General features: G+C 43.0%; 1 protein-coding gene and 1 pseudogene across 1 annotated transcript; both read right to left on the bottom strand.

Moving 5' to 3' along the window:
- Nucleotides 1–153: 153 nt before the first annotated feature.
- Nucleotides 154–4,411, bottom strand: LOC109758965 (anthocyanidin 5,3-O-glucosyltransferase-like; annotated as a pseudogene).
- Nucleotides 4,412–10,045: 5,634 nt separating this feature from the next.
- Nucleotides 10,046–10,507, bottom strand: LOC109758966 (uncharacterized). Its single transcript, XM_020317817.1, has one exon. The coding sequence runs from the start codon at nt 10,505–10,507 to the stop codon at nt 10,046–10,048; it is 462 nt and encodes a 153-aa protein (XP_020173406.1).
- Between the last annotated feature and the right edge of the window lie 17,287 nt (nt 10,508–27,794).

Genomic DNA, 27,794 nt, shown 5'->3' with positions numbered 1-27,794 from the left:
TTGAGGGATCTTAGTATTAACTATAGCAAATTTAACAGTGTGGCAGATGCAAGTAAAATACGTATGGATGCTTTGAGCTATGCCCTTGAAAAACTTTGCAGCCCCAAATCTTCTTCGTGCTGCCTTCTTCGGAGACTCCATATGATGTGCAAGTTACCAAGGGTTCCCAACTCGATCGGAGAGCTCCGTAACCTCCACCACCTTGAAATTGAGGTTATAGAGGTGCTGGAGGATGATGTCAGAATCCTTGCACGACTGCACTCACTTATCCACCTGAAACTGCACATCTTCGGAACTCCTAAACAGGTCACCATCTTTGGAATGGGATTCCCTGTTCTCAAGTGTTTTAGCATCACGTGCACCAATATATCATTCCTGACCTTCGAGGAAGGGGCAATGTCCAAGCTCCAACGGTTGGGGATAAATTTCAACGCACATGGATGGGAGCAGCTGGGTGCTCCACCTGTCGGCATCCAGCAACTGGCAGGTCTCAAGGAAGTCGCTGTACATATTGGGGGCTGCCAGGTAGAGGAATCTGACAAAAATGCTGCAGAGTCTGCTTTAGGAAATGCCATTGCCGTGCACCCAGGTGGACCTTCAGCTAACATCAAGTGCACAAACTCGTGGTTTTGTTTCGAAGACTTTGGACTGGAGGATATCAAGATTTTGAGGAATTTAACTAAACCACTTGAAGGCCAAATGCCGGTATGTATGCACACTTCTACCAGAAATGAGGCAAAAAATGATAATTTTAACACCCATTGTTCGTCTGTTCATCAATTTCTCCCTCATTATTACATGCATATAGTGTGTCTAGGCCATGCTTAAATGTGAGACCTTTATTTTTGCAGATCCCACAGGAATCCATGTGAAATTCCTCTGTTTCAAAATATGGCATTGGCCAGAGTTTGTCGGGTTGTCATCAACAGGATTTCTGCACCAAGCGGAGCCGACCAAGCGATTATCTTGGATTGCCACGCCAATTCTTGCTTCACGTGTGTTACGGATGAACACTGCAGATACATCCACATGCTTAGTCGTTGCAAGATTCGTCGTTCGCTCCATTGATTTACCATTCTCTCTCTGAAGAACCTGCTTTCTACCAGCAGAGACCTATAAAAAGTGACCATGTTTCGTGTATATTTTACTTTGGCCTGATCTTCCCTGATGTTTACTACACTGCCATGTGCACATATTTATAGAGAGTGCTTTCTTTTAATTAATCATATGTATATGGGAGGAACGCGCATCATAGTATCATTATGCTACAACGTGCTAAACTAAGCCTTCTACACTAGTATAAAAAATACACCCGCTGGCCCTGATGGCCTGAACCATGTTGTTGTGGAGACTTAGCCCTATAAATTGAATTTTCCTTTTGTGTGTGCGCGGTACACATAGTCATAGTATTTGCACCAAAAATTTCCAAGGCTATTTGTCATAGCATGACGTACGTCCATAGAAAAAGAAACTAACTTCCTTCACAAACTTTTGATATGAAAATGGTACATTCTAAATATTGCTATCTGAATCTAATCTCAGGTGTTCTGTTCTTGCATGCCCTGAGCTTTCAAGATTTGCACCTGCCCTGATCTTGCAAGGACATTAATTTAGGGAAAATTTTGTTTTTGCCAATAATTTTTGCCCACTTCACTTATGCCACTCTAGAATTCGACATCTCATTTTTGCCACTCTTAGATTTTGACTATATATCACAAATACCATTCTGTTACACATCTGTCCAGTTGACCACGAAAAGACCTGTTAGTATTTGCAAAAATGACATTAGTTGCCCCTACTGACTTGTGGGGCTATTTGTAAGTGACCCATACACAAAACTCTACACACCTCAAGTAAAAGAAAAATTTACACACACGAGCAACCAGACACCAGTCCCCATCCAGAGAATGACATAGCCATATCCATCCATGCAAAAAATGTGCCCACCATGACTGATAAGAAACAATGGCCAGTGGTCGATGTTGGGTTCAAATTGCACCCTCCTGTGTTGAAAAAGGCTGCTGGTAGACCTAGGACACAAAGGATAAAGTCAGCCTTTGAGAGCATATCCAAGAGAAGACACAAGTGCAAATAATGCAAAGAATTTGGGCATATGCTCAAGACATGTCCACTACTTCATCCTGAACGCAAGCGAAACAGGTAATTGCTAGCAAAGAATTGTATATGTGCATGTGAACCTGCTGTTTGGATTTTAGGTGGTCCATATACTTGTGAACCTTGCTGAGTTAAATCTGCTGACCTAGAATTGTACATATACTTGTGAACCTGCTGTAATAATCCATCATCTAATCTAAATGCAAAGAAATGTATAGTCTAACTTAATTCTCTATCTGAAAACTGATAGGAAAAGAAAAAATATTGAACCACAAGACATAGAGGACATAGAAGCCAATGACATAGATGCTGAAACTATGGGCACTAGCAGGTAAACATTCTTGTTTTGCTTCAAACTATCCATAATGGTCCAATTTTCCTATTGTCAATTTGCATCTCAACACTTACTTTCATTCATTCTCAGTTCTAAAAACAAGAAAAAAGGAGGTGGTAAAAGGGCAAAGCCTAGTCCAGATCCTGAAGCATCTAAGAAGACTTCTCCTACACATGATAGTCCAGCAAAGAACACAAGAAGTAAACAATGTCCTCCGTCGAAGAGCACAAGAAGCAAAAAGAAGTTGTGAACCTTCCTGTGCAACTACATGTTATTGTGTGGAGCACTATGCATATGGAACCTTGCTGTGTAGTTGTGTAGCTGATGCTACTGCATGCTATTTTGTGGAGCATCATGCATATGTGAACCTTGATGCGTAGCTGATGCAACTACATGTTATTTTGTGGAGCACCATGCCTTGTTGTGTAATATGTTCAGCTTGTCATGTGGCTAGACCTTACTGAACTATGTTCAACTTGTGTGGAGCTTGTCTTTTGGGTGGTCCATATGCATGTAAACCTTGCTGTTTGGATAAGATTGGTGGATTTGTACTCCTATGAAGTAATTTGTTGATATTTAGAATGTCTTAACCTCTTTACTATGCTACTGGTTGTGATGTTATTATTGTGCTTACTTCTGGTCAAAATAATGTATTTATGTGTAATTATGTGTATTCTTATATTTTCAAATAGGTCATGCCAAAATTTGTAACACATCATCTATATAGTGAATTTAGATGTTACTCTAATGGCAAAAGTAATATTTGGCAAAAACAAGAGTGGCAAAAGCAAAACAAATAATCGAGGGCAATATGGTCTTTTTCCTGCTCTGTTTGGTCAAAACGTCCATTGACCTAACATAATGGCTTTTGTGATATATTGTCGCAAACTAAGAGTGGCAAAACTGAGATGTCAAATTCTAGAGTGGCATAAGTGAAGTGGGCAAAAACTAGAGTGGCAAAAACAAAGTGTTCCCATTAATTTACCTCGTGATCTCACCTCCCTTGTGAAGGTGAAGCCATCCAGCTCTCCACCAGTTGTGTCAAGGTCACAACCGACTCCCCGCCAGGGAGCAGCGCCTCCTTGCCTAGCCGCATGGCTGCCAAGGTCCGCTCTCGGAGCACCCTCCCGCCGTCAGACTCCATCATCCACCTCACCTTGGACGCCACTTCGTCGGCCTGGACCACCTCCTTGTCATACCCTTCCACCGCCACGGCCAGACCCAGCTCTTTCCCCAGGAACACTCTGTTAACCCGTTGCTCCGCGTAGAGTGGCCAGGCCAGCATGGGCACGCCAACCATGACCGTCTCTAGCACGGAGTTCCACCCGCAGTGCGTCACGAAGGCACCCACCGCGTCATGCGCCAGCACATCACGCTGCGGTGCCCACGACTTGACGACGAGACCCGTGCCCTTGGTCCGCTCTAGGAAGCCCTCGGGGAGGAGAGCGTCGAGGTCCGGCTCCGGCAACTTGTCCAGCTTCTTCGCAGGGTCGTCGATGTCCCTGGGCGGGCTCCGCACAACCCACAAGAACCTTTTGCCACTCGCCTCCAGGCCAACGGCCAGCTCTCTGGTCTGATTTGCGCTGAATAGGCTGCGGCTGCCGAAGCATAGGAACACCACGCTGGCCATCGGCTGTGTGTCTAGCCATGCGAGGCACTCTCGTTCATGTTTCACGCCCACCTCCTCCGCCTTGATCAATGGGCCGATGTAGTAGACAGGAGGTGTCGGGAGGTCGGGAGGTGTGCAGAGCCCGGCAGTGATGGCGTCCACGGCACGCGGCTCGAGCGAGCGGAAGGTGTTGGCGATGATGCCCTGGGAGCGGCAGAGGTAGGGGGAGACCCTCAAGAAAGCTCTGTACGCGCGTCGTCATGATCCATGAGCGGCTTGAAGCAGTGCGTTGCCGGAAACGAGGGGATTCCCGAAATGAGCCTGGTAATGACCGGTGTACTTGTACCAGGCATGGTATCCCCACTCCTTCGGTCAATGCTTTTTTTTGGCGAATACGCAAAGCTTGTGTATCTTTTCATTGATAGAAGAAAAGCACAAAAGTACATAGGCGTGGACATGGGACCCGGAGCAGAATGACACAGGATGCTAAGCCTGAACAGAAGAAAAGACCACAGCTAAACCACCAAGCCTGACCCAAGTAGAGGGGCAAGCCGAACCGACCAAACATCAAACATCTCTAGATCCAACACCGGGGACGCCGCGAGCAAGCAAGATGGCGCCTTCCAGAAGGGGAGCGATGTCGTGACGCCGCCGCCATCCGATCCAAAGAACCGGACCAAGGGTTTCCTCCGTTGCTTGGAGAGGGGCACGGATAGAGGCCATGATAGCGCCTTCAGGGAGGGAAACGACACCCGCGGGTGCCGCCGCTGCCAGCATCGGCAAGCCGAGCAGGGATTTCACCCTGGCCTAATTCCGAGCGATCCCATTGCCGCAGATCAGGGTCCGGAGATGAGGAAGTCGCTTGAGAGGGTGGGTGGGGTTGCGCCTTCGGTCAATACTGAGGGTTAGTTCTTTTGGCAGCTTAGAAAATAAGCCGTTGCTATAAGCCAGGGTATAGGTACATGAGCAGCGTGGCCAGCAATTTTTGCCATGCTGTAAGACGCAGACCTTGCCAAGCTGCAAGATTGAAGCATGGCTTGCCCTGGCATCTAACTTGTACTAGCACATTCCTTTGGCAAGGACCCGTTAACCAAGCCGGCGACTGGTTGTGTGACCGGCGCAACATCCAAGCCCTCGAGATATGTGATAGTAGTATTGCCCATCAAGTAAGTACTTCCTGGTTTTTAAAGGTCCTTTTTGTTTCCTTAATTGGTTGTCACATTACAATTTAGAGCTGCCTTGTGTTCTTGAATGCGCAGCTTGAATGCATCTTGAGTTAACATCCATGTCTTGTTTGTATGGAGAATGTCGCTCTCCTGCATACTCCGCCCTTTAATGTTCAAGTGGGATGAAAAATATGGGCCCTGGTGTGTTTGTTGATTGGAGTTATCTGATATCATTTTATTTTTGTATCTGTGTTGAAATAGGAACTGTTCTTCACTTCAAACATGCATGTACGTGTAACTACAATCAAACAATCTTCTCTAAGTCTAGCACTTGGATATTATCTCAAACCTAAACCTTCATCTGACAAATGCAAGTTTCTAATTAAATGCTGCACTATGAAATGTTTTATCGAAATACTGAATTTTTATATTTGTAATGAATAATACTTCTCCACTATATATCAGGATACTTTCTGATTGTTTTGGTAACAATCCTAGCCTAACAAGTCTGCCTTCGCTTAGAGGACCATCTAGGACCCGTTCTGGTGGCCTTTGTCCTAGTTGGGAACAATGTCATTTCTATTCGGGCGTGTTAATACTGCAAGACTCGCAAATTAATATGAAATCTTTTTGTTTCTCTGATGCACTAACAATAGGGAGTCAAATTATATTATCTTAAATTATCATGGGAAAATCACATCACATTCCATGTTAGCTATGCATTCTAATTATAGAAATACCGAGATACCTATTATAGCTAGATGAACACATAACAAGTCCCTCATCAACGCGCGGGGTATCATCTAGTAGTTTTAAAGTATGTGAACATTTTTAAATTTGTGAAGCTTTTTCTAAATTCATAACATTTTTAAACCCACAAATATTTTAAAATTTGTGAAAAAAAATTAAATTTAAGAATTTGCAATATTTTTTAAATCCATGAACACTTGTGAATATTTTCAAATTAAAAAAAGATATCCATTTTTTTCTAAGCTAGTAGTGGAGCGACCTAGAAAATACTAAGGGAGCGAGCAAAGCACGGAGCTGAGCTAAGTCAGCAAGAGCTTCGTGTTGACCCATATGACACTACTACAAAAACAGCTATAGCCAATATGGACACTAATGGCGCCGCATTGTACATGTGGTGCGCCATTACTAAATACTAATGGCACACCATGTGTTGGTGCGCCATTACTGTGCAAATACTAATGACGCACCACATCCACGGTGCGCCATTAGTAAAAATTAAATTAAATTTTTTTCAAAACTACTAATGGCGCACCGTGGGATGGTGCGCCATTAGTAGTTCAACTAATGTCGCACCACTCCCACGGTGCGCCATTAGTAATTATGTTTAAAAAAATTCAATTTTTTTTATTTTTATTTTTGAAACTACTAATGGCGCACCGTGGGATGGTGCGCCATTACTAGTTGAACTAGTAATGGCGCACCACTCTCACGGTGCGCCATTAGTAACTTGGCCACCACTTCCACCGAATGCACCCCCTGACCGCCTTTTCAGCTTTAAAAAAAATAAAAAAATGATGGAAATGTCAAAAAATAAGTTTCCCATGTGATATGTGGTCTAGTTGTTGTGAAAATTTACAAACATGAGTTTCGACTTTATTTGCAAAATCTCTCGAGAATTTGTAAAATGGGCATAACTTTTGCATACGAACTTGGATGAAAAAGTTTTTTATATGAAAAATCATCTACTCGAAAAGTTACATCCGAATTTAACAGGGGAACCCCGTTAAACATTTTCAAAATCCTCAAAAACCTAACAGAAAGAAAGATACGGGGCTTTTAAGATCTGGAGAGGCAAAAAAACTCAAAAAAATTCAAACTTACTAATGGCGCACCTGCCCATGGTGCGCCATTACTATCTTCCCGCCTTCAAAATTCAAAATAAGTCAAAACAATAAAAAAAAGTTACTAATGGCGCACCTGCCCGTGGTGCGCCATTAGTATCTTCCCGCCTTCAAAATTCAAAATAAATCAAAAAAATTAAAAAAAAGTTAGTAATGGCGCACCTGCCCACGGTGCGCCATTACTATGCCGTATATATATATGGCTGGGCGTGGTCCTCTCCTCCTTACCTCTTCCTTCTTCTTCTCCACTCCATCTCCTCCTCTCCTCCACTCCATCTTCCCTTCTCTCCTCCACCATACTACCCTCCTCTCCGGCGACCTCCTCCTCCTCTCCGGCGACCTCCTCCTCCCTCCTCTCCTCCCCTCCCCTCCCCTCACGGTTTCTCCTCCCTCCTCTCCGGTGAGCTCCTCCTCCCTCCTCTCCGGTGAGCTCCTCCTCCCTCCTCTCCTCCCATCCCCTCATGGTTTCTCCTTCCTCCTCTCCGATGCTCCGGTGAACTCCTCTCCGGCGACCTCCTCCTCCTCTCCGGCGATGTAGGCGAGCGCCTCTCTGGTGACCTCCTCCTCCTCCTCTCCGGCGAACTCCTCTCCGGCAAAAGAACACGGCAAAAGAACGTACAAGATCCAAAAACAGGAACAAAATTTGAAATAATATCGTGCAAAAAAAGAGCAAAAAAATCGCGATCCAGATCCAAATTCAAAATTCAAAAATAGCAATGGCGCACGGTGGGGGTTAGACGGTGCGCCACTACTATTTTCCCGCCTTCAAAATTAAAAAATACTAATGGCGCACTGTGGCCTATACTAATGGCGCACCAGTGGCCTATACTAATGGCGCACCAGTGGTGCGCCAATAGTATACCAGATACTAATGGCGCACCACTGATGCGCCATTAGTAAAAAATACTAGTGGCGTGGTACTAGTGGCGCACCAGTAGTGCGCCATTAGTAGGCAAAACTGGTGCGCCACTAGTAGGCCTTTTCCTAGTAGTGTGAGCATCATAGTAGCAATTCCACGGTTTGGGCGTGGCATAGGAGCTCTCAAGAGGCTTACACAACAATCACCGGCTGATACCGAGGCTAAAACATAGAAGGGCACCATAACCACACACCAAAAAGTTCCACTCTGCTCCGAGAACAAATACCGCCTTCAACATTAACTCAACACGATATACGAATGAATAAAAACACCGCCATTGCGGAATTAACAGGGATAAAAATAGAAACGAAACAATCAATTGTAATTATGTACTAGAGACAAAATTGTTAATCCCACGAGTGAAGAACGGCGTGCCGAAGCATGCATTAGCCTCTAGTTTGTTAGATGTGGTCTCGGTAGCAAACATAATGTAGACTCTAGAAACAAAATTTTAAAATGTTCATCAATTTTATAAATTTCGTGACTTTTAATATATATCAGAATATAAAAGATACACCAAATTTACAAATATGTTTAAGAACTGAAAAATTAAAACAGAAAAAGGGATAGTTTTTATTTAAAGAGCAAAAAACTGGACGAATTAGTTGCAAACAACCCGAAGAAATGGAAAGGAAACATAAAATAAAAATGGAACAAAGATCAATGAAAAACATTGAAAATCTGTATATTAAAAAAATGACCGTCACGTGAGATACCAGTAAAGATAATGTATACTGAAGAAAATTACAAAAAAAAAATCAAAACAAAAACAGTTCAATGCGGAGCGGATGGAAGATAATCGGCCCAACGACCAGACGATGCCAAAAGTGTGCGGTTTTTATGAAAAGAGAACTCTTCTTCTCTATAAGAAATGAATATGTAATACCAATTGTGCAATGTTCGTCGGAAAATGCTATTTTTTGTGCACCGTCAGTAAATGTAGGGAGATCGGACATCCCTTGCTTTTTAATGCGCCATCTCGTTTCTCATGTTTTCTTTCTTTCTCTCGCCCACCAGTTTACTCGGATTGTCTTTATGGTTTTCCATCTTGAGTTGGTTTCTATACGAGGTTTCTTGGTTTTTTTTTGTTGGATTTTTAAAAACATGAGTTTCTTTTTTATTTCTTCTAGTTTTCTTTAATTTATTTTTCATTTTTTTCTTTCTTTCAAAGATGTTCACCAAATTTAAAAAGCTTTCACGATTTGCAAGAATATTCATGACACTTGAAAAAAATGCTCATGATTTAAAAAATATTTCAATCTTCCAAAAATTGTTAACATTTCTTATAAAATACTCACAATTTTCAAAACTGTTTACTCTAAAAAATGTTCTTGTATTAAGAAATACTAGTTGTTTTTTCATTACGATGGAACGCCCATATTATTTTTCTCTTTTTAAGCACTTTTTCTGGTCAAGGAAATATGCAAAATACATTTTCATTTTTGAACAACCATATACTTTTTATCCTCTTTTTGGGAAATAGAAATAAAAAGATGCATAATATTTTGGACGGAGAAAGAATAGTTGGTGTGGTGGATGATGAGATCAAGAAGTCGAGGGTGTATTCTACAAAACATTAGAGCGCTTCAGGAATAAATGTATGGAACTGAAAGGAAGCTGTGTAAATTTCTAGCACGTGTCTTGATGAAATAAATTGTGAACATAATACGTTGTCGCCCAAATATGAGTGGAATGGCCTTTACAAACACGTGAGATGCAAGTATGTGAGAGAATACCGTAGAACAATTTACACATAGACTGCTAGAAGATCATGTTTATGCAAGGATGCACGGATTACACACACAGTTTACATCTGATTTTTTACACAAAAGGAAGGCCAACGTATGTCCCTTCGATTCGGAACGAGGTGTCCAATGTACTAGCTAGGTGATGAATCTATCACTACGTACAGTTTTCAAGGTAGGGTCTTCTCGGCCCCGAGTTTCATGCATGCATGCATGGAGACTGATCTCTCGATCAGAAAGCATCTGAGGTTTGAGCCTGGTGCCCGACGTCGACCGGAAGCTCAGCCTAAGCAACATCATCATCATCAGTTTCCATGTCGTCCACAGGAGGACCGTCGCCAAACACATGCAACCGCAAGGCAGCCACCCACAAGAAATCTAGGAAAGCAGCAGCACATTCTGCGGTGGTGGCGGGCATCGTGACGATCTCGCGACGGCACATGGGGCAGCTCTCTTTCTCCCGCAGCCACCTCTCTACGCACCGCCTGTGGAACCGGTGCCCGCACGGTGTCTCCTTCCACGCCGCGGCGTCGTCCTCCTCCAAGCAGATCGGGCAGCTGAGCTCGTCGTCGTCGTCGTCGGACAGCGCGTCCACCGTCTTCAGCGCCCCGGCCACCAACGCGGCCAACTCCGGGTCGTCTGCATCTCCCACGACGCCGACGCCGACGAAGTCCTCGGGTAGAATGTCCTCGTGACCGCCTTCTTCTTGTAGCAGGTCCATCGCAAGCGACGGCATTAAGCTAGCCATCGCGCGTGAGAGAGATCGAAGAGCTTGATCAGTTCCTCGCCGGCTACGTACTACGTACGTACGTGATGATGAAGTGAAACCGGATCTGATCGCAGGAGATCGATGCTCGGGGAGGCAATGGGAATAGGCGAGCGTGCGGCAGTTTACTTATAGTGCTTCGGGCTTGGATGGTAGGAGAGGAGATCGATCGGGAAACACGTTCTCGTGCCGGAGTAGGATAGGATTACCACAGCAGGAGGGGAAGCAACGAGTTCGTCTCTGATCGGCATGTTGGGCAGTTGGAGTCCGTTATGGGGGGATTTTTCCACGAAATTTCTAGTGAACTTCGGATTTCGGATTACCACGGGTACGCCCGACTTCATTTCTACTGAACTTTGGATTTCGGATTTTCCAACGAAATTGACCATGCAACTCTGTTTTTCTAGAAACACGGTACAGAGCCAGATGCCCATCCACTCATCCCTACGACGAAAGCACGCACACCCTATCCCTATGAGCGCCTCCAAGTGAGCGAACTGGCACATCATCTTGACATTGACAAACTCGGCATTGATGTCTTTGTAGTCGACGGAAATGTCTCCTTTCACTGAACGCACAGTGCCAAAAGGCCTGAAATAAAACGAAAAAAATGCGAGCACCAGCGTCAAGTCTAGGACTTACCCTAGTGGGTTGGAGGTACCACTGTCATTCTAATCATCTAACCACTGTTGGTTCGCAACTCTGTTATAAGACTAGTGACACGTCTGATCATATTTTGCAACATAGCGTATGTAGATACTATTTTTGTTCACTTAAAACCTAGCTAAGCGCCATCCCCCAACCTCGCCACCATTGCTGCCGGCTGGTGTGGCGGCGCCTGGACACATGTCCCTCTTGTTATGGTGGTGCTGCTTATCCGCGTTTGCAACGGCCTCTTAGGACATCTCTAACTGACCCCCAATAACCAGTTAAAGGAGGATAAATTCGTTTTTTCTTCTCTAACCGAGAACTAACATAACACCAAAAACCGTTGGGCGGGGGGGAGGGGGGGATTTACACCGACCCGACCGCGACTCACAAATATTCTCCACCGTACCCGCCTCCCACTTCGCCTTACCTCTCACCGTACCCGCCTCCCAATCCCCGCCGACGTGTCACCACCCTCAGCCACATCCACTTTGGCACCGGCCCGCAGCCGATAATGGCCGGATCCAGCTGCCACGCATCCCCAGCGCAGATCCGCGCCACCACAAGCGGCCCCGAGCCCGTGGCCATGGCGTTGCATCTTCCTCCCGCGCCGGCGTACTTCCTACCGCGTCGTCGCTGCTATTTCCACCCACAAATGGCGCTTCTTCCTCCCGCGTCAGCCGCTTGCCCAACCTCACACCGCCGCCACCGCTACCGAGGCAATACATTGGCGTGCAGTAGAGCCAGCGGGGAACATAGGCGGCGGAGATAACCGATCGCTACATGCAGCAGAAGATATGGATAGGGTCAAAATCCAGTCCTTTGCATGATCCACCATAGTTAGGTCTTTGGGGCTGAGCTTCCCCTTCTCCTTAATGCTCCCTAGTAGTCTTGCCTCTTTGTATGTGACTAGCTACATGCAATTTGTGTGTTCACGAAAAAAATTCACTCTATGTGACTATGTCACATCTTTTCACTCTCATCTGTCTTATTCACCCACTCCCTCAGGCAACCCTGCCGCGCAGCGCAACGCGTCTAGGTTGGGCCACCATGACAACCACCGAAGAGAGGTTTAACCCTGTGAGGTTGGCAAATTTACGGTGTTTCTTTTTTGCAATATATTATTACTCCACAATGCTCAGTTACAATACTATAGCAAACGAAGCATGATGGAACACTTGCATTGCATCCTCATTTCAGCGCTCACCACACACCAAAAGGCGCCCCTTGAAGGCAACACATCTAGATCACCTCGATCGGAGCCTACTACTGATAACTACATTACATACTTTCGCAGCCCGAAAAGGAGCAGAGCTGCATAAAAGAAAGAAAAAACAGCGCACCTAATTAATACACAGATTACACAATACCAGGTATGGATAGAGAATGACGAACGCGCAGCCTCAAACACACCAGCTAGCTCATCAGCTTCATCGGCATCGATCGATTATTTCTTACTTCAGCTGTGCTGCTTCACTGGTCCAATGAACTGATCGCCACCCTCCAAGCACGTCGATCCAGAGTTAGAACAAACCACCTACAACAATAAATTTTCTGCAATTTGTTCTTATCCATTTTTTTCTCAGAAGAATGATTGGTCTGACATATCCAGTAATTTTTTGTTGTTGAAATTGACGTAGTATCCAGTAGGTAGTATTTGTATATGGATCATCATCCTAAAACAAGAAACCAAGCATACCACAAGCGCTCCCAGAGCTTAGGGCTTCTCGGCCGTCCTATCGTTTCCTAGATGCGTTTTGGGCCCTCGGATCCCCCTCCCGAACGCGCTCGGCAGTCGGATAAAAACTGAGTGCTCCGGCAATGAATAGTGTCGGAACTGGGATGCGACTGCCTGTAATTTCGGTGACCCGTCAAGGGCATTTTTGGGTTTACATGTCTTAGGTCAACACGTCTTGACCGCTGGCGAGGGAGAGCGACTGACCTGCTCCCATTCGCCCGTCTCAGCTCTCTCTCTCCCTCTCCAAAACCTAGCCGCACACAGCCCACACACCTCCCGCCGTCGCGCCGCCGCCATCACTGGCGCTCGCCCCGGCCCCCATCCTTGACCTCGCGCTGCCCAGCTCGTGGGTCACCTCCCCCACCTCCTCCGTCCCGCACTCGCGCCTCCCCCACGCCCAGCTCCTCCTGCCCCTCCTCTCTCTCTCCCTCCCGCCCCGCCTCTCTCTCTCCCTCCAAACCCTAACCCATGCCCGCCTCCCTGCTCCGCCGCCGGCCGTCGCCGTCGCATGCCCAGGCACCCATCCACGACCTCACGCTGCCCCCTCCCGTCATCCGACCGCTAGGCACCCAGTGAAGGGAAGAGAAGAGGGAGAGTGAGCAGGTCAGGCGGCGGCCAAGGCGCTCGCATATCCTCCGGCGCCGTCGTCCGACCTTGGCCTCCGAGTGCTTCTTCTCGGTGGCATGATGGCACGGGCTGCCTCCTCCACGCCCACGCCATGGCATGCTCGGGACGCCACCCTCCCCTGCTCCAACCCTAACTCTAGCGTTGCTGCTGCTGGTCAAGGTACGTCAATTTTGATTTGCTCTTGGCCCCCTCCCCTCCCCTCACGCTGCTGCTTTGTTCCCGGAGGTGATGCATACTGCTGGGTGAGCTTCAATCTACCTTGGTGAGCTTCTCCACGCTACTGGGTGAGCTTCTTCTCCTCTAATCTTGTTTGCTGCAATCTATCTTGAGGAGAGGGATTAGGGACTTTTGTTTTTTTCTTGTGGAGGAGATTCTCAGATTTAGCTAGGTTCAAAAGAAGAGATTTTTCTTTGCCTTTCTCATTTTGTTTGTACCTTGCTGCCAAGGAGAGCTTTGGATCTAGCTAATTATTTACAAGGTACATGTTTGTTGCCTTGCTTGGTTTGTTGGCCATATTCGGACCTATGTCCATGTATGCATAGAGGTTCTAGGTAGGATATATATCTGTATGTATATGTGTGTGTGTTTTGTTTGCTTTTGCCTGGAGATATACTGATTTTGCCCCAAAAGAAGCCATGGATATTGCAATTTGTTTGATTCCCACTTGTGTTACTTTTAAGCATGGTTTGTTTTTCTGATTTTGCCCCACTTGTGTTACTGTTAAGCATTGTTTCTTTTCTGATTTTGCCCCAAGAAGAGCTCTAGGGCATGTTGATACGATATATTGCTGAAACCTCAAATAGGTCATGGAGAACGTTACTTTTTACTCAAATTTGGATGTTGTTGACATGTGAGTACCTGGGTGGCATCAATTTGGTGCTTCCCCTGTCCATGTGCAGAGAAAAGGAGAGGAAGGGGATAGATGAGCAGGGAGCAGAAGGACCAGAAGAAGAAGGGCAAGCGAGGTGGGGCGATATGCATGTCCATGGAGGTATGTCCCCCTCTCCTCCTCTCTTCTCTTTCCTTGTAGTGCAATCCTTAAGACCATTTGATTCGATTTGTTAAGTAGTGTTACTTGTAATCTCCTAAGAAAAACTAGAAACACGAAGAAAATTGTATTGAAAGTAGTTGAACTTCCAGATTGTACACGTTTTTGTTGTAGATTAGGTAGTCAAATTTAACAAATATTGGCCATAAATGTACGTAGTTGAAAGTAGTACTTGAGTTGGACAGGTTTCTTAGTTACACGGTTCCCATTAAGTACAACAAAAGGGATCCTGAATTTTAGTGTTTATACGTGAACGTTATTTTCCTGCTATTCTACTATTGAACTGTGTCAGTTTTTTCCAATCTTTTTCTTACCGAATTTTATATTTCAGTTCTTTCCAATTGGTATTTCTGTGACACATATAGAGCATCGTGCTATACTTATAATTTTCATCTGGGATATTATCATGTGAGAACCTTTGATCCATGTTGAAACCACTGTGAAAAGTCAAGTTGCATTGTTTAATAAATGATTGACTGCTATATTAAGTTCAGTTGGTCAAATTTACATTTAACTATAGATTCAAGAATGTCTTTGCGAACTAAAAACAGAACAGCTATGTTGATAAAAAATTATCCAAAAAACATGTAAGAAGATCCCATAGCCGCCTACTAATAACCCAGGTTAATTTAGTTGATCTACATGCCTGCTTCATTTGTTAATTCTCTTGATCATCAAGTGATATGATTTTCTGTTGTCTCGTTCAGCTACGCTTCAGTTGCAATTTTTTGTTAGCAACATGTACCAGGTTTGAGTTATTTTCATTTCAATATTGTTTTTGTTTTCAGACATTCTGGATCATACTAAGACACTTGGTAGAGATGTCCTAGATTTATTCATTTGATTTCCACTAATTTCTTTCTATGCTTTCAAATTCGTCAATGTGTTTGTTAGTGTCATCTCCAGTTACCATTGGTGCCTATGATTTGGATTATTAACCATTTGATTCCTTCAGGTGATGGGGCAGCCGCCAACTTCGGCCTGCTGTAGAACGGCGGGGCGATGCAAGGCGCAATTCCAAGTTCCTTGCCGGTTGGACGGTGTTCAAGCGCAACTCCAGTGCCCACTGAGTACTGCCTCAGCTACAACCTCCCTCGGTGAGCTCCATCTTCGTCCTGCTCATCTGCTTCGGCCACTATATTGGACATGGTCGTGGCTATATTGATGTGGTGCTTGTCTGGTTGATGCTCTATGCCCTACTCATGCATCGGTCCCAACTTGAGCTATGTAGTTGTCGATGCATGCTATTCTAGGGTTTGCAGGATGCTGTTCATGATTAGTTGCTATCATAGGAGCTCCTGTGATGATCTGGTATACATGTGGATGCCCTGGTCGTATAGCGATGCTCCTGGATTTGCTAAATTGATCAGTGGTGTTCATGCTAGGGCGATGATGATTAACATTGGCTGGAATAAGTGTGCCTTTGAGCAATCGAGGCACCTGTGGGTATCAAGTTGGATCCTCCCGCTTGTGTCTAGAATCCATTTTGATCATGTGATACTTGTTGTTCTGCACTTGGATGGTCACTCTTGTTGAGTGATAACCAGGGCAGCTCCAATGTATAAACAGAATGATCTGGTGATAAGAGATGACGGGGTAGGCTATATGATCGAGGAAAGAAGAATCTGAGCCCACTATGCAATGAACGCTGAACCCTTTTTATTTTTATTTAAAGGTGTTGCTTATTTATCGAGAATCCAGAAACAAGAAACGAAGCACCCAACAAGCGCTCTCAGAGCTTGGCGCACGTCGACCATTGGATCGTTTTCTTTATGCGATCTGGGCCGTCGGATCGAGCCCTTGACGACCTCGCCCGTCAGATCGAGGTGGGGCTCCTGTAGCAATGATAGTTTCACCCCGGTCGTGCCACCGTGTGTAATTGCAGTGCCCCGCTGAGGGCGTTTCGCCATTTCGCATATTGCGTATAAAAGAACGGCACGCCTGTGGTGAAACCCTAGCTGCATCTCTCCTCGGATAGAACCTCCCTTGGTGAGCCCTGTCTTCCTCCTGCTCCTCTGCTTCGGCTACTGTTGGGACATGGTCGTGGTCATATTCATGTGGTGCTTGTCCGGTTGTTGCTCTATGCCCTACACATGCATCGGTTCCGACTTGACCTCTGTAGTAGTGGATCCATGCTATTCTAGGGTTTGCAGCTCCTGTTCATGTTCGGTTGCTATCATAGGAGCTCATGTGATGCTCTGGGTTACATGTGGGTGCCCTGGTCCTATAGCTATGCTCCTGTGCTAAATTGATCAGTGGTGTTCATGCTAGGGTGATGATGATTAACCGTGGTTGAAATAAGTGTGCCTTTGAACAACCGAGGCACCTATCGGTATCAAGTTGGATCCTCCCTCTTGTCTCTAGAATCCTTTTTGATCCTATGATACCTATTGATCTGACCTTGGATGGTCATTCTTGTTGAGTGATAACCAGGGCAGCTCCATTGTATAAACAGATTGATCTGGTGGTAAGGGATGACGGGGTAGGTTATATGATCGAGAAAAGGCGAATCTGAGCCCACTATGCAATGAACCCTTAACCCTTTTTATTTGTATTAAAAGGCGTTGCTTATTCATGCTCTAGTTTTTATAGCCGTCTTATGTAAAGATTTCTTCTCTCTCATATCCTTATTGCATATGAGTTGTTCTTGATCTTTTATTGTTTGTTGTTGGTCCTTGATATCATGTGGTTAAGAGTAAGTTGCATTTTTATGCTAGAAAGACTCGCTCCCAGCAAGCAGTCGGTTGAATGGCTTGTCTTAATTTGTTGATAAACCAGCAGAAACCACGGTGTCTTGTTTCTAATAACAACGTCTTTAGGCTGGTTAATGTTTGTATTGGAGCTGAGTTTTTTTATATTTGCTGTTTATATCCAATATTGTCCCGTTTCATTTAGGACATGCCTGATGAACACATCTATATATATGCCCCTGATGAACCAAGTATGTAAGATTTAATACTATAAGGTATGCACAGGAAGCAAATAGTCAAGGCTGAGAAAGAAGTGTCATGTCTAATTGCTTTCTATTGCTTGTGTAAACCAAAACAAAAACAGCCACAAACAACTATTGTGCATACATTCATCAGGCGCGAGCATGGAGCACAATTAGTATCACTGTAAACAATAAACTAAATGAGAAGCAAAGTGGAATGTTTTATAGTGTAAGACATAGGGTTGCACATTTCCAGTTGCAAGTTGCAATTGAATTGTAAACTAAATATTGTAATAACACTATTTTATTGGCCCTCACTACCCTAACCAATCTATTCAAATCATTGTGACATTTGTGCCTCCCACCATTGTCAAGAACCATGTTAACAAAAGGAAACTCCGAGCAGGAACTGTTCTTCAGGTGGCTTTCCTCTCGCTCATTGTTCCTATCTTTTATTTTGCTTGTTTCTTACCATCTTCCTTGCTACTCTGGCTGTTTCATGGTTGGGATGGTGGCGTGGCGTTGGGGTTGTCTTGCGGGTCGACCGGAGAGGGAGCACACCGAGTGGGCTTCTGAGATGGCTGAGGTGATTATTTGCTCGCTTGTTTGTCTTTCCCTTTGTGATGTGTATGTGCTCATCAAGGGCTTTGTTGTTTTTAGGGATCTGTCTAGGGTTTCCTGTTTAATCCATTATGTTTTTGGTCTACTCATGCTCTTGGCTTCCAGACCGTGGTGCTCGAGGTGGTCATGATGTCGCCGCCGCCCCTGCTCGATGCTGCGCCACTAATTTTCCCCGCCGTCGACGAGCTTCTCGGGCTCTTCAACGGTTCTTGCAAGGAGCTCATATGCGAGAGAGTCTTCATCATCATCATCATCATGGAGAGAAACATAGGAAAACCATTACTCTCATCATCTTATGGAGCTGAGTATTGTACCATAACTATTGTTGCATGATTTAGCATATTATAAACGCTAGGCCATTAAATTTGCATTGCATGGTTCCCCTAAACGAATTGCATTTTTTCAATTATTGCTTATTGTTGTTGGCAGGACAAATATGTGTAGTTTTATAACACTGTTGCATGATGATATCTACTACGCAACTTTATTCTTGTAGACACGTGTTGGGCCTTCAAGCGCAGAGTTTTGTAGGACAGTAGGAATTTTCCCTCAAGTGGATGACCTAAGGTTTATCAATCCGTGAGAGGTGTAGGATGAAGATGGTCTCTCTCAAACGACCCATCAACCAAATACAAGAAATCTCTTGTGTCCCCAACACACCCAACACAATGGCAAATTGTATAGGTGCTCTAGTTCGGCGAAGAGATAGTGATAAAGGTGTAATATGGATGGTAGAAATATATTTTTATAATCTGAATAAATAAAAACATCAAGGTAGCAAATAGTAAACGGGCACAAAAACGGTATTGCAATGCTTGAAAACAAGGCCTAGGGTCCGTACTTTGGCTAGTGCAACCTCTCAACAATGCTAACATAGTAGGATCATATGATTATCCCTCAAAGTGCAATAAAGAATCACTCCCGAGTTCATATTAGCGGAGAACAAAAGATAGAAATTGTTTGTAGGGTACGAAACCACCTGAAAGCTATTCTTTCTGATCGATCTATCCTAGAGTTCGTACTAAAATAACGCAAGCTATTCTTTCCAATCGATCTAATCAAGAGTTTGTACTAAAATAACACCAAAGCAAATTCATATTCATAATACTCAATCCACACAAAGAACTATAGAGAGACCCCAACATTTCTATTGGAGGAAAGATAATGAAAACGTGCATCAACCCCTATGCATAGATTACCCCTCTGTCACCTCGGAAATCCGCGAGTTGTGCCAAAACATATATCAAGTGAAGCAATACAATACCCCATTGTCACCTCAAGTATTCATACCGCAAGACATACATCATGTGTTCTCATATCTGAATATTCAATCCGACAAGACAAAAATTAAAAGGGTAAAGATTCAATTCATCCCAACAAGAGTATAGAGGGGAGAAACATCATATGATCCATCTATAATAACAAAGCCCATGATATGGATCACGAGAGAGAGAGATATTTAAACACATAGCTACTGGTACAAACCCTTAGCCCCGAGGGTGGACTACTCCCTCCTCATCGTGGTGGCCGCCGGGATGATGAAGATGGCCACCGGAGATGATTCCCCCCTCCGGCAGGGTGCCGGAAAGGGTCTAGATTGGTTTTCGGTGGCTACAGAGCATTGCGGCGGCGGAACTTCTGATCTAGGTTAACCCCGAAGGGTTTTGGAATATTTGTGAATTAATAGGGTAAAGAGGGGGTGCGGGAGGCCACCGAGGTGGGCACAACCCACCTGGGCGCGCCTGGGCCCCCAGGCGCGCCCTGGAGGGTTGTGCCCCCCCCCTCGGGGCACCCCCAGATGCTTCTTTGGCCCACTGTTGGTCTTCTAGTCCATAAAAAATCTCCGTGAAGTTGCGTTCCACTTGGACTCCGTTTGGTATTGATTTCCTACGATGTAAAAAACAAGCAAAAAACAGCAACTGGCACTGGGCACTAGGTCAACATGTTAGTCCCAAAAAATTATATAAAGTTGCTATAAAATAACAGCATGAATACTTCATAAATTATAGATATGTTGGAGACCTATCATCATCCCCAAGCTTAATTCCTACTCGTCCTTGAGTAGGTAAATGATAAAATAAATAATTTATGAAGTGTGAATGCTAGCAAAGTACACAAGTTTGATCAATGACAATTTCAATAACTTTTCCTAGCATCATAACAACAATTCTTTCTTCTAAAACTTCTCATGTTATAGTAGCAACCAATTCACGTGTTAAGGTTCAAACAATGAACTCTCTTGAAACTCAACAACCTATGTTCTTAGTCACCAAGCAATTGCAATTCAACTTATTCAACATAGTTTAAGTAAGAGCTCCACATACTCAACCATCATATAGTCTTCTACGATTGCTAACACTCAGCGCATACACATGAGCAAAATGTTTCAACCGGACACATAGAAAGATAGGGGCTTATTGTTTTGCCTCCCAACGTATCCACGTCAAGGGTGATGTCAACAATAATAACTCATGCTACCCATATTCAACTGGACATATGTGCCTAGATCTTTCCTCACCACATGATGCTTGCCAAAGGAGAAAAATAAAAAGGAATAGAGAGAAAAACTTTGACTCTTTGCATAAAAATAAATACTGAAAAGTAAAAGATAGGCCCTTCGCAGAGGGAAGAAGAGGTTGCCATGCGCTTATTTGTTTGTATGCTCAACCCCTTAGTGCAAAAGAACGTCACATTATATTGCCCCTTATGATAGCAACCTTTATTATGCAGTCCGTCGCTTTTATTGCTTTGCCATAACAAGTTTGTACAACGCTCAATTTTCTCTTACACTAAATGATCTAACACTTTTAGAAGCAATTTTTATTGCCTTATTGCACCGATGACAACTTACTTGAAGGATCTTGCTCAATCCTTAGGTAGGTATGGTGGACTCTTGAAGATAATATTTGGGTTTAAAGGTTTGTGGATGCACAAGTAGTATCTCTACTTAGTGCGGAATTTTTGGCTAGCAAAGATGGGGGCAAGCACCACATGTTGAAGGATCTATGACAATATGACTTCTATGTGAATATGAGCAAACATAAATCATTACGTTGTCTTCATTGTCCAACGTCAACAATTTTGGCATATAATATTTTGATGGGGGCTCACAATCACAAAATATTTCCATGATAGTGTATTTGCATGTGAAAGTTCTCTTCCTTATACTAATTATTCATGAATTGCTTGTATGACCAATATTGTGATTGTCAAGCCTCAAAAGGTTTCACTTTATAAACCCAATGTGAAGCTACCACTAGGCATGATATAATTTCAATTTCATGATATTCAATTCATTCAACAATTTACTCATAGGATATAAGTGAAGCACAAGAGCAATTCCAAAGAAAAGAGCTTCGTTGACGGGATGTGAATGCCACTTACTTAGCCTCCTTGGCAACTATTTGAAGACTTTATTTTATTTAAAAACTTTCAGATCTAAGTATTTTATTAAAATAGCAAGTAAAACAAAAATAAATGACATTCTAAGAATAGCACAACTCATGTGGAGAAGCAAAAACTTAGGCTCAACCGACAATAACCGATAATTGTTGAAGGAAAAAGGTGGGATGCCTACCAGGGCATCCCTAAGCTTAGATGCTTGAGACTTCTTTGAAATATTATCTTTGGATGCCTTGGGCATCCCCAAGCCTGAGCTTTTGTGTCTCCTTAATTCCTCTCATATCAGGGTTTTCCTAAATCTCAAAAGCTTCATCCACACAAAAACTCAAAAAGAACTCGTGAGATAAGTTAGTATAAACCAATGCAAAAACCTTATCATACTCTACTGTAGCAAATCACAAAAAATATTATTCAACATTTCATACTAAATGCCTCTGCATATTTAATACTGCTATCCTCAAATAGAATCCTTAAACAAGCAAACATATGCAAACAATGCAAACATAAGAGCAATCTTCCAAAACAGTACAGTCTGTAAAGAATGCAAGAGTATCAATACTTCCCTAACTCCAAACATTATGAAATTCTACCACACTGTAGAAAAATTATAAGATCTTATTATGAAAAAAGTTTCAACATTTTATCACATTCTTACTTTCCTCGGGAATTTTTACAACATCGATAAACTTTCTGTTTTCAAATAGCAACATGTATACTTGCAAGATAAGCATGGCAAAGGCTATCAATGCCACTTTTATTGAAATAAAAGATGCAAACCATTATTCTAATAACAGCAAACAAATTCTTAACAGAATAAATTGACGCTCCAAGCAAAACACATATCATGTGACGAATGAAAACATAGCTCCAAATGAAGTTACCGATATTGTTGGAGACGAAAGAGGGGATGCCTTCCGGGGCATCCCCAAGCTTAGTTGCTTGGATATTCCTTGAATATTACCTTGGGGTGCCTCGGGCATCCCCAAGCTTAGGGTCTTGTCACTCCTTTCTCTCCTCATATCAATATCTCACCCAAAACTTGAAAACTTCAATCACACAAAACTAAACAGAACTTCGTGAGATAGGTTAGTACGATAAAGAGTAAACCATTTCACTTTGGTATTGTCAAAGACAAGATTCATAATTGTTTCCACACAATTCCCTACTGTATCATATCATTTCCACAATTTATATCGAGCAATATAAGCCATAGAAACTAGAAAACAAGCAAACTATTCATTGAAAACAGAATCTGTCAAAAACCGAGCAGTCTGTAATGATCTGAATAACTACCATACTTATGCTACTCCAAAAATTATGAAAAAAATTATGAACACGTGAGCAATTTGTAAATTAAACTTCTGCAAAACTAATCAACTCAAAAGCACTCTTCTGTTAAAAGTGAGACCTATTTTTGAGAGCACAAAAGTTTCTGTTTTTCAGGAGGGTCAAATCAACTATCACCCAACATGATCCCAAAGGCTTTACTTGGCGCTTTATTGAAAGAAAAGCAATAAAACATGATTACTACCGTAGCTTAATCATGTTAACACATAAAAACAGTACATAGAAGTGTTGGGCTGTCTCCCAACAGGCGCTTTTCTTTAATGCCTTTTAGCTAGGCATGATGATTTCAATGATGCTCGCATAAAAGATCAGAATTGAAACATAAAGAGAGCATCATGAATCATAAGTTCCTCTCTCACAATAATTTTCAGTAGCATAATGAATATATTCATCAATATAACCATCACATAAAGCATTCTTTTCATGATCCAAAAGCATAGGAAATTTATTACTCTCCATATACGCAATTTTATGTTCATTCATAATAGTGGGAGTATCGTATGAAACTTGAACACTATAAATTGTTTCCACATTAAAAGGATATTTAAAATTATGACCATAATTATCACTAGTTTTTATAACATAAGTATCATCACAATAATCATCATAAGTAGCAACTTTGTTCATATCATATATAGGAGGCATGCAACCATCATAGCAAGTTTGATCATTCAAAGTAGGGGGACTAGAAAGATAATCTTCATTAAACATAGCCTCTCCAAGCTTGGGACAAACATTAATTGCAGCAAATAAATTCTCAAACATGTCATTCTCATCAAACATAGCATCCCCAAGCTTGTGGCTTGGCATATCATAAGCATAATCACTCTCATCATTAATAGTATGAATAGCACCAATGGTATAACAATTGCTATCATCATAATTTCCCAAGTTGGTGCCAAAAAGATTTCCAAGATTATAAGAACTATCATTATCCTCCCAATCATAATCATCACAACAAGCAACATGCATAACAAAATCATCATCAAGTGTGTCATCTTCCATAATTATTTTTGATACATTTTCACGAGGCACAACAATAATAGGAGCTACATTATTTGGGAGAGATACCTTTTTACCTCTATTCTTTCTTCTTTTCTTCTTCTGCACCACATCATGTGTGGGTTTAATTAATCTTTTCAAGCTTCTTATTGATGAGATTAGTTGGATAGGAAGCTCCTCCTTGTTACCTAATTCATCATGATAAACACTAGGAGGGTTTGGGGAAATATTTCCCCTTTCATTAGTACTCTCTTCATATTCTATTTGTTCTCTTGACTTTAAATAGTTGGCAATATAAGGATTCTCAATGCAATTTACCGCTCAAAACATATAAATTTCCTCTAGATCAAAATCAAGAAATCTCTCGAGATTAAATTTTGGAATACCCTTATTTATACATTTCATTTCTTCATACCCCAAAAGAAGACTAAGCTCTTTATGATGCTCAAGGGTAATCAAGCTATCACAATTTTTGGACACGATTCGATCATGAAAGAATTTGCACTGGAGATTTAAATGACCATGTTCATTGCAAAGTTCACAAGGATGGTGAAAAAAATTAAATCTTTCAGCACAATCATCTAGCCTCTCTTTCAACTTTTTCATTTCTCAATATTTATGCTTCTTACAAAATCTATCTTCCCTTTTTGGTGTGCAATTGCACTCCCAATTCACTCCGCAAAAAGTGGCAAGGTTATAAGAAACATTTTTGTCATGACGTGCACAATCATCATTAGCATTTTGGATATTCAAAGAATTCACACTAACCACATTGAAATCATGCTCATCATTCAAACATTTTGTGCCAAGCATTTTATTGACTTCTTCTCCTAACAATTGACTACAATTTTCTGAACCATCATTTTCAAGAAAGACATTATAAAGATGATATGATGCAACCTCAATTCCATTTTTTATGTAGTTTTCTATTATAAACCAAACTAGTGATAAAACGAGAAATAAAATATTCAATTGCAAGATCTAAAGATATACCTTCAATCACTAACCTCCCCGGCAACGTCGCCAGAAAAGAGCTTGATGTCTACTACGCAACTTTATTCTTGTAGACACGTGTTTGGCCTCCAAGTGCAGAGTTTTGTAGGACAGTAGCAATTTTCTCTCAATTGGATGACCTAAGGTTTATCAATCCGTGAGAGGTGTAGGATGAAGATGGTCTCTCTCAAACGACCCTGCAACCAAATACAAGAAATCTCTTGTGTCCCCAACACACCCAATACAATGGCAAATTGTATAAGGTGCACTAGTTCGGCGAACATATAGTGATAGAAGTGTAATATGAATGGTAGAAATATATTTTTATAATCTGAATAAATAAAAACAGCAAGGTAGCAAATAGTAAACGGGCACAAAAACGTTATTACAATGCTTGAAAACAAGGCCTAGGGTCCGTACATTTGCTAGTGCAACCTCTCAACAATGCTAACATAGTTGGATCATATGATTATCCCTCAAAGTGCAATAAAGAATCACTCCCGAGTTCATATTAGCGGAGAACAAAAGATAGAAATTGTTTGTAGGGTATGAAACCACCTCAAAGCTATTCTTTCCGATCGATCTATCCTAGAGTTCGTACTAAAATAATGCAAGCTATTCTTTTCGATCGATCTAATCAAGAGTTCGTACTAAAATAACACCAAAGAAAATTCATATTCATAATACTCAATCCACACAAAGAACTATAGAGAGACCCCAACGTTTCTATCGGAGAAAAGATAATAAAAACATGCATCAACCCCTATGCATAGATTACCCCAATGTAACCTCAGGAATCCGCGAGTTGAGTGCCAAAACATATATCAAGTGAATCAATACAATACCCCATTGTCACCTCAAGTATTCATACCGCAAGACATACATCATGTGTTCTCATATCTGAATATTCAATCTGACAAGACAAAACTTCAAAGGGTAAAGATTCAATTCATCACAACAAGAGTATAGAGGGGAGAAACATCATATGATCCTTCTATAATAACAAAGCCCATGATATCGATCATGAGAGAGAGAGAGAGATTTAAACACATAGCTACTGGTACAAACCCTCAGCCCCGAGGGTGGACTACTCCCTCCTCATCGTGGTGGCCGCCGGGATGATGAAGACGGCCACCGGAGATGATTCCCACCTCCGGCAGGGTGTCGGAAAGGGTCTAGATTGGTTTTCGGTGGCTACAGAGCCTTGCGGCGTGATACGTCTCCAACGTATCTATAGTTTATGAAGTATTCATGCTGTTGTTTCATCATTCTTGGATGTTTTACAATCATTTTATAGCAACTTTATATCATTTTTGGGACTAACCTATTGACCCAGTGCCCTGTGCCAGTTGCTGTTGTTTTGCTTGTCTTTTACATCGCAGGAAATCAATACCAAACGGAGTCCAAACGCAACGAAACTCCACGGAGATTTTTTGTGGGCTAGAAGACATCCATTGGGCCAGAGCTGCACCAGGGGGGTGCCCCGAGGAGCGCACAACCCACCAGGGCACGCCAGGCTGTGACGCACGAATAATTAAGCTACAGTAATCCCACGGTAATGAGGCCATGTCACATCGGTTACTGTTGTTAATCTCGAGTTGATTCAAATCCATTCCAAATTCAAATTTAAAATAAAGTCAAACAGTCAAAGTTTTCAAACGTTAAAACTAAATTGTTCTATGTGTCACAAATAATCCCTAGGAAATATTAGAGCAGAAACCACATTATTATAGAGTAATTAAAAGACCCAAATTAAATAAAACAATGGCTTAAACAATTAAATAAATGCCTTTTATAATTTATAAAGTATTGAACTATTTTAATTAGGAGTGAAACATTTGGTGGCAATGGTAAAACTAGTCACACTACTTTAGGTGCTCTTGTAGGTATTTTGTAAAACAAAACCAAATGAGAATAAAGTTAAAACAATAAAGAAAAAATTACTAAAATAAAAAGGAAAAGTCCCCCTCCCTACTGGCCCTTGACCCAGATGGCCAACAGCCGCTAGGCCGGCCCACCCCCTACCTACACCTAATCCCCTCCAACCGTGACCTAACTGTCGCACCCCACTGCCCCCCCAGCACAATCCCCTCGCTCCTCTTCCCCCGATCGGATCTAGATCGGGGCAGCGAGCCTTGTACGCCATCGTCTCCTTCCTCCCTCCCTTGTATTCCATCAGTGGCCCTACATTCTTGTCCGTCTACCATGCTATACTACTGGGCCGTGATCACTCGGGAGGTGATCACGGGCATATGCTATATACTTTATACTGTTACATTACTTATGATATTGTTCGGAGATGGGGGGTGAAGGGGCAGGTGGCTCCATCCCGGTAGAGGTGGGCCTGGGTTCCCGACGGCCCCCGACGGTTACTTTGTGGCGGAGCGACAGGGCAGGTTGAGACCGACTAGGAGAGAGGTGGGCCTGGCCCAGGTCGGCGTCCGCGGTTACATCAATTAACATGCTAAACAAGATCTTGGTATTTGATCTAAGTCTGGCCACTACCGTATACGCACTAACCAGCTACGCGGGAACAGTTATGGGCACTCGGCGTTGTGGTATCAGCCGAAGCCTTCGTGACGTCAGCGACAGAGCGGCGCGCGCCGGATTGGACTGGAACGCCTGCTAGGCTAGGTCTGCTTCCGGCCGCCCACGCAACGTGCAGGTGTGCAATGGGCGATGGGCCCAGACCCCTGCGCCATAGGATTTAGACCGGCTTGCTGACCTCTCTGTTGTGCCTAGGTGGGGCTGCAATGTCTTGATCTTCCGAGGCCGGGTATGACCGTGGAAAGTGTGTCCGGCCAAATGGGATCGAGCGTGTTGGGTTATGTGGTGCACCCCTGCAGGGAAGTTTATCTATTCGAATAGCTGTGATCTTCGGTAACAGGATGACTTGGAGTTGTACCTTGAC

Source organism: Aegilops tauschii, chromosome 7 (genome assembly GCF_002575655.3).
Source record: "Aegilops tauschii subsp. strangulata cultivar AL8/78 chromosome 7, Aet v6.0, whole genome shotgun sequence".
Classification (NCBI taxonomy): Eukaryota; Viridiplantae; Streptophyta; class Magnoliopsida; order Poales; family Poaceae; genus Aegilops; species Aegilops tauschii.
The sequence above is the reverse complement of the archived record's forward strand: the minus strand, read 5'-3'. Positions and strand labels throughout refer to the sequence as shown.

What these genes read in the sequence shown, in the direction of transcription:
- LOC109758966 (XM_020317817.1), bottom strand. Translation starts at nt 10,507, where the DNA reads ATGGCTAGCTTAATGCCGTCGCTTGCGATGGACCTGCTACAAGAAGAA.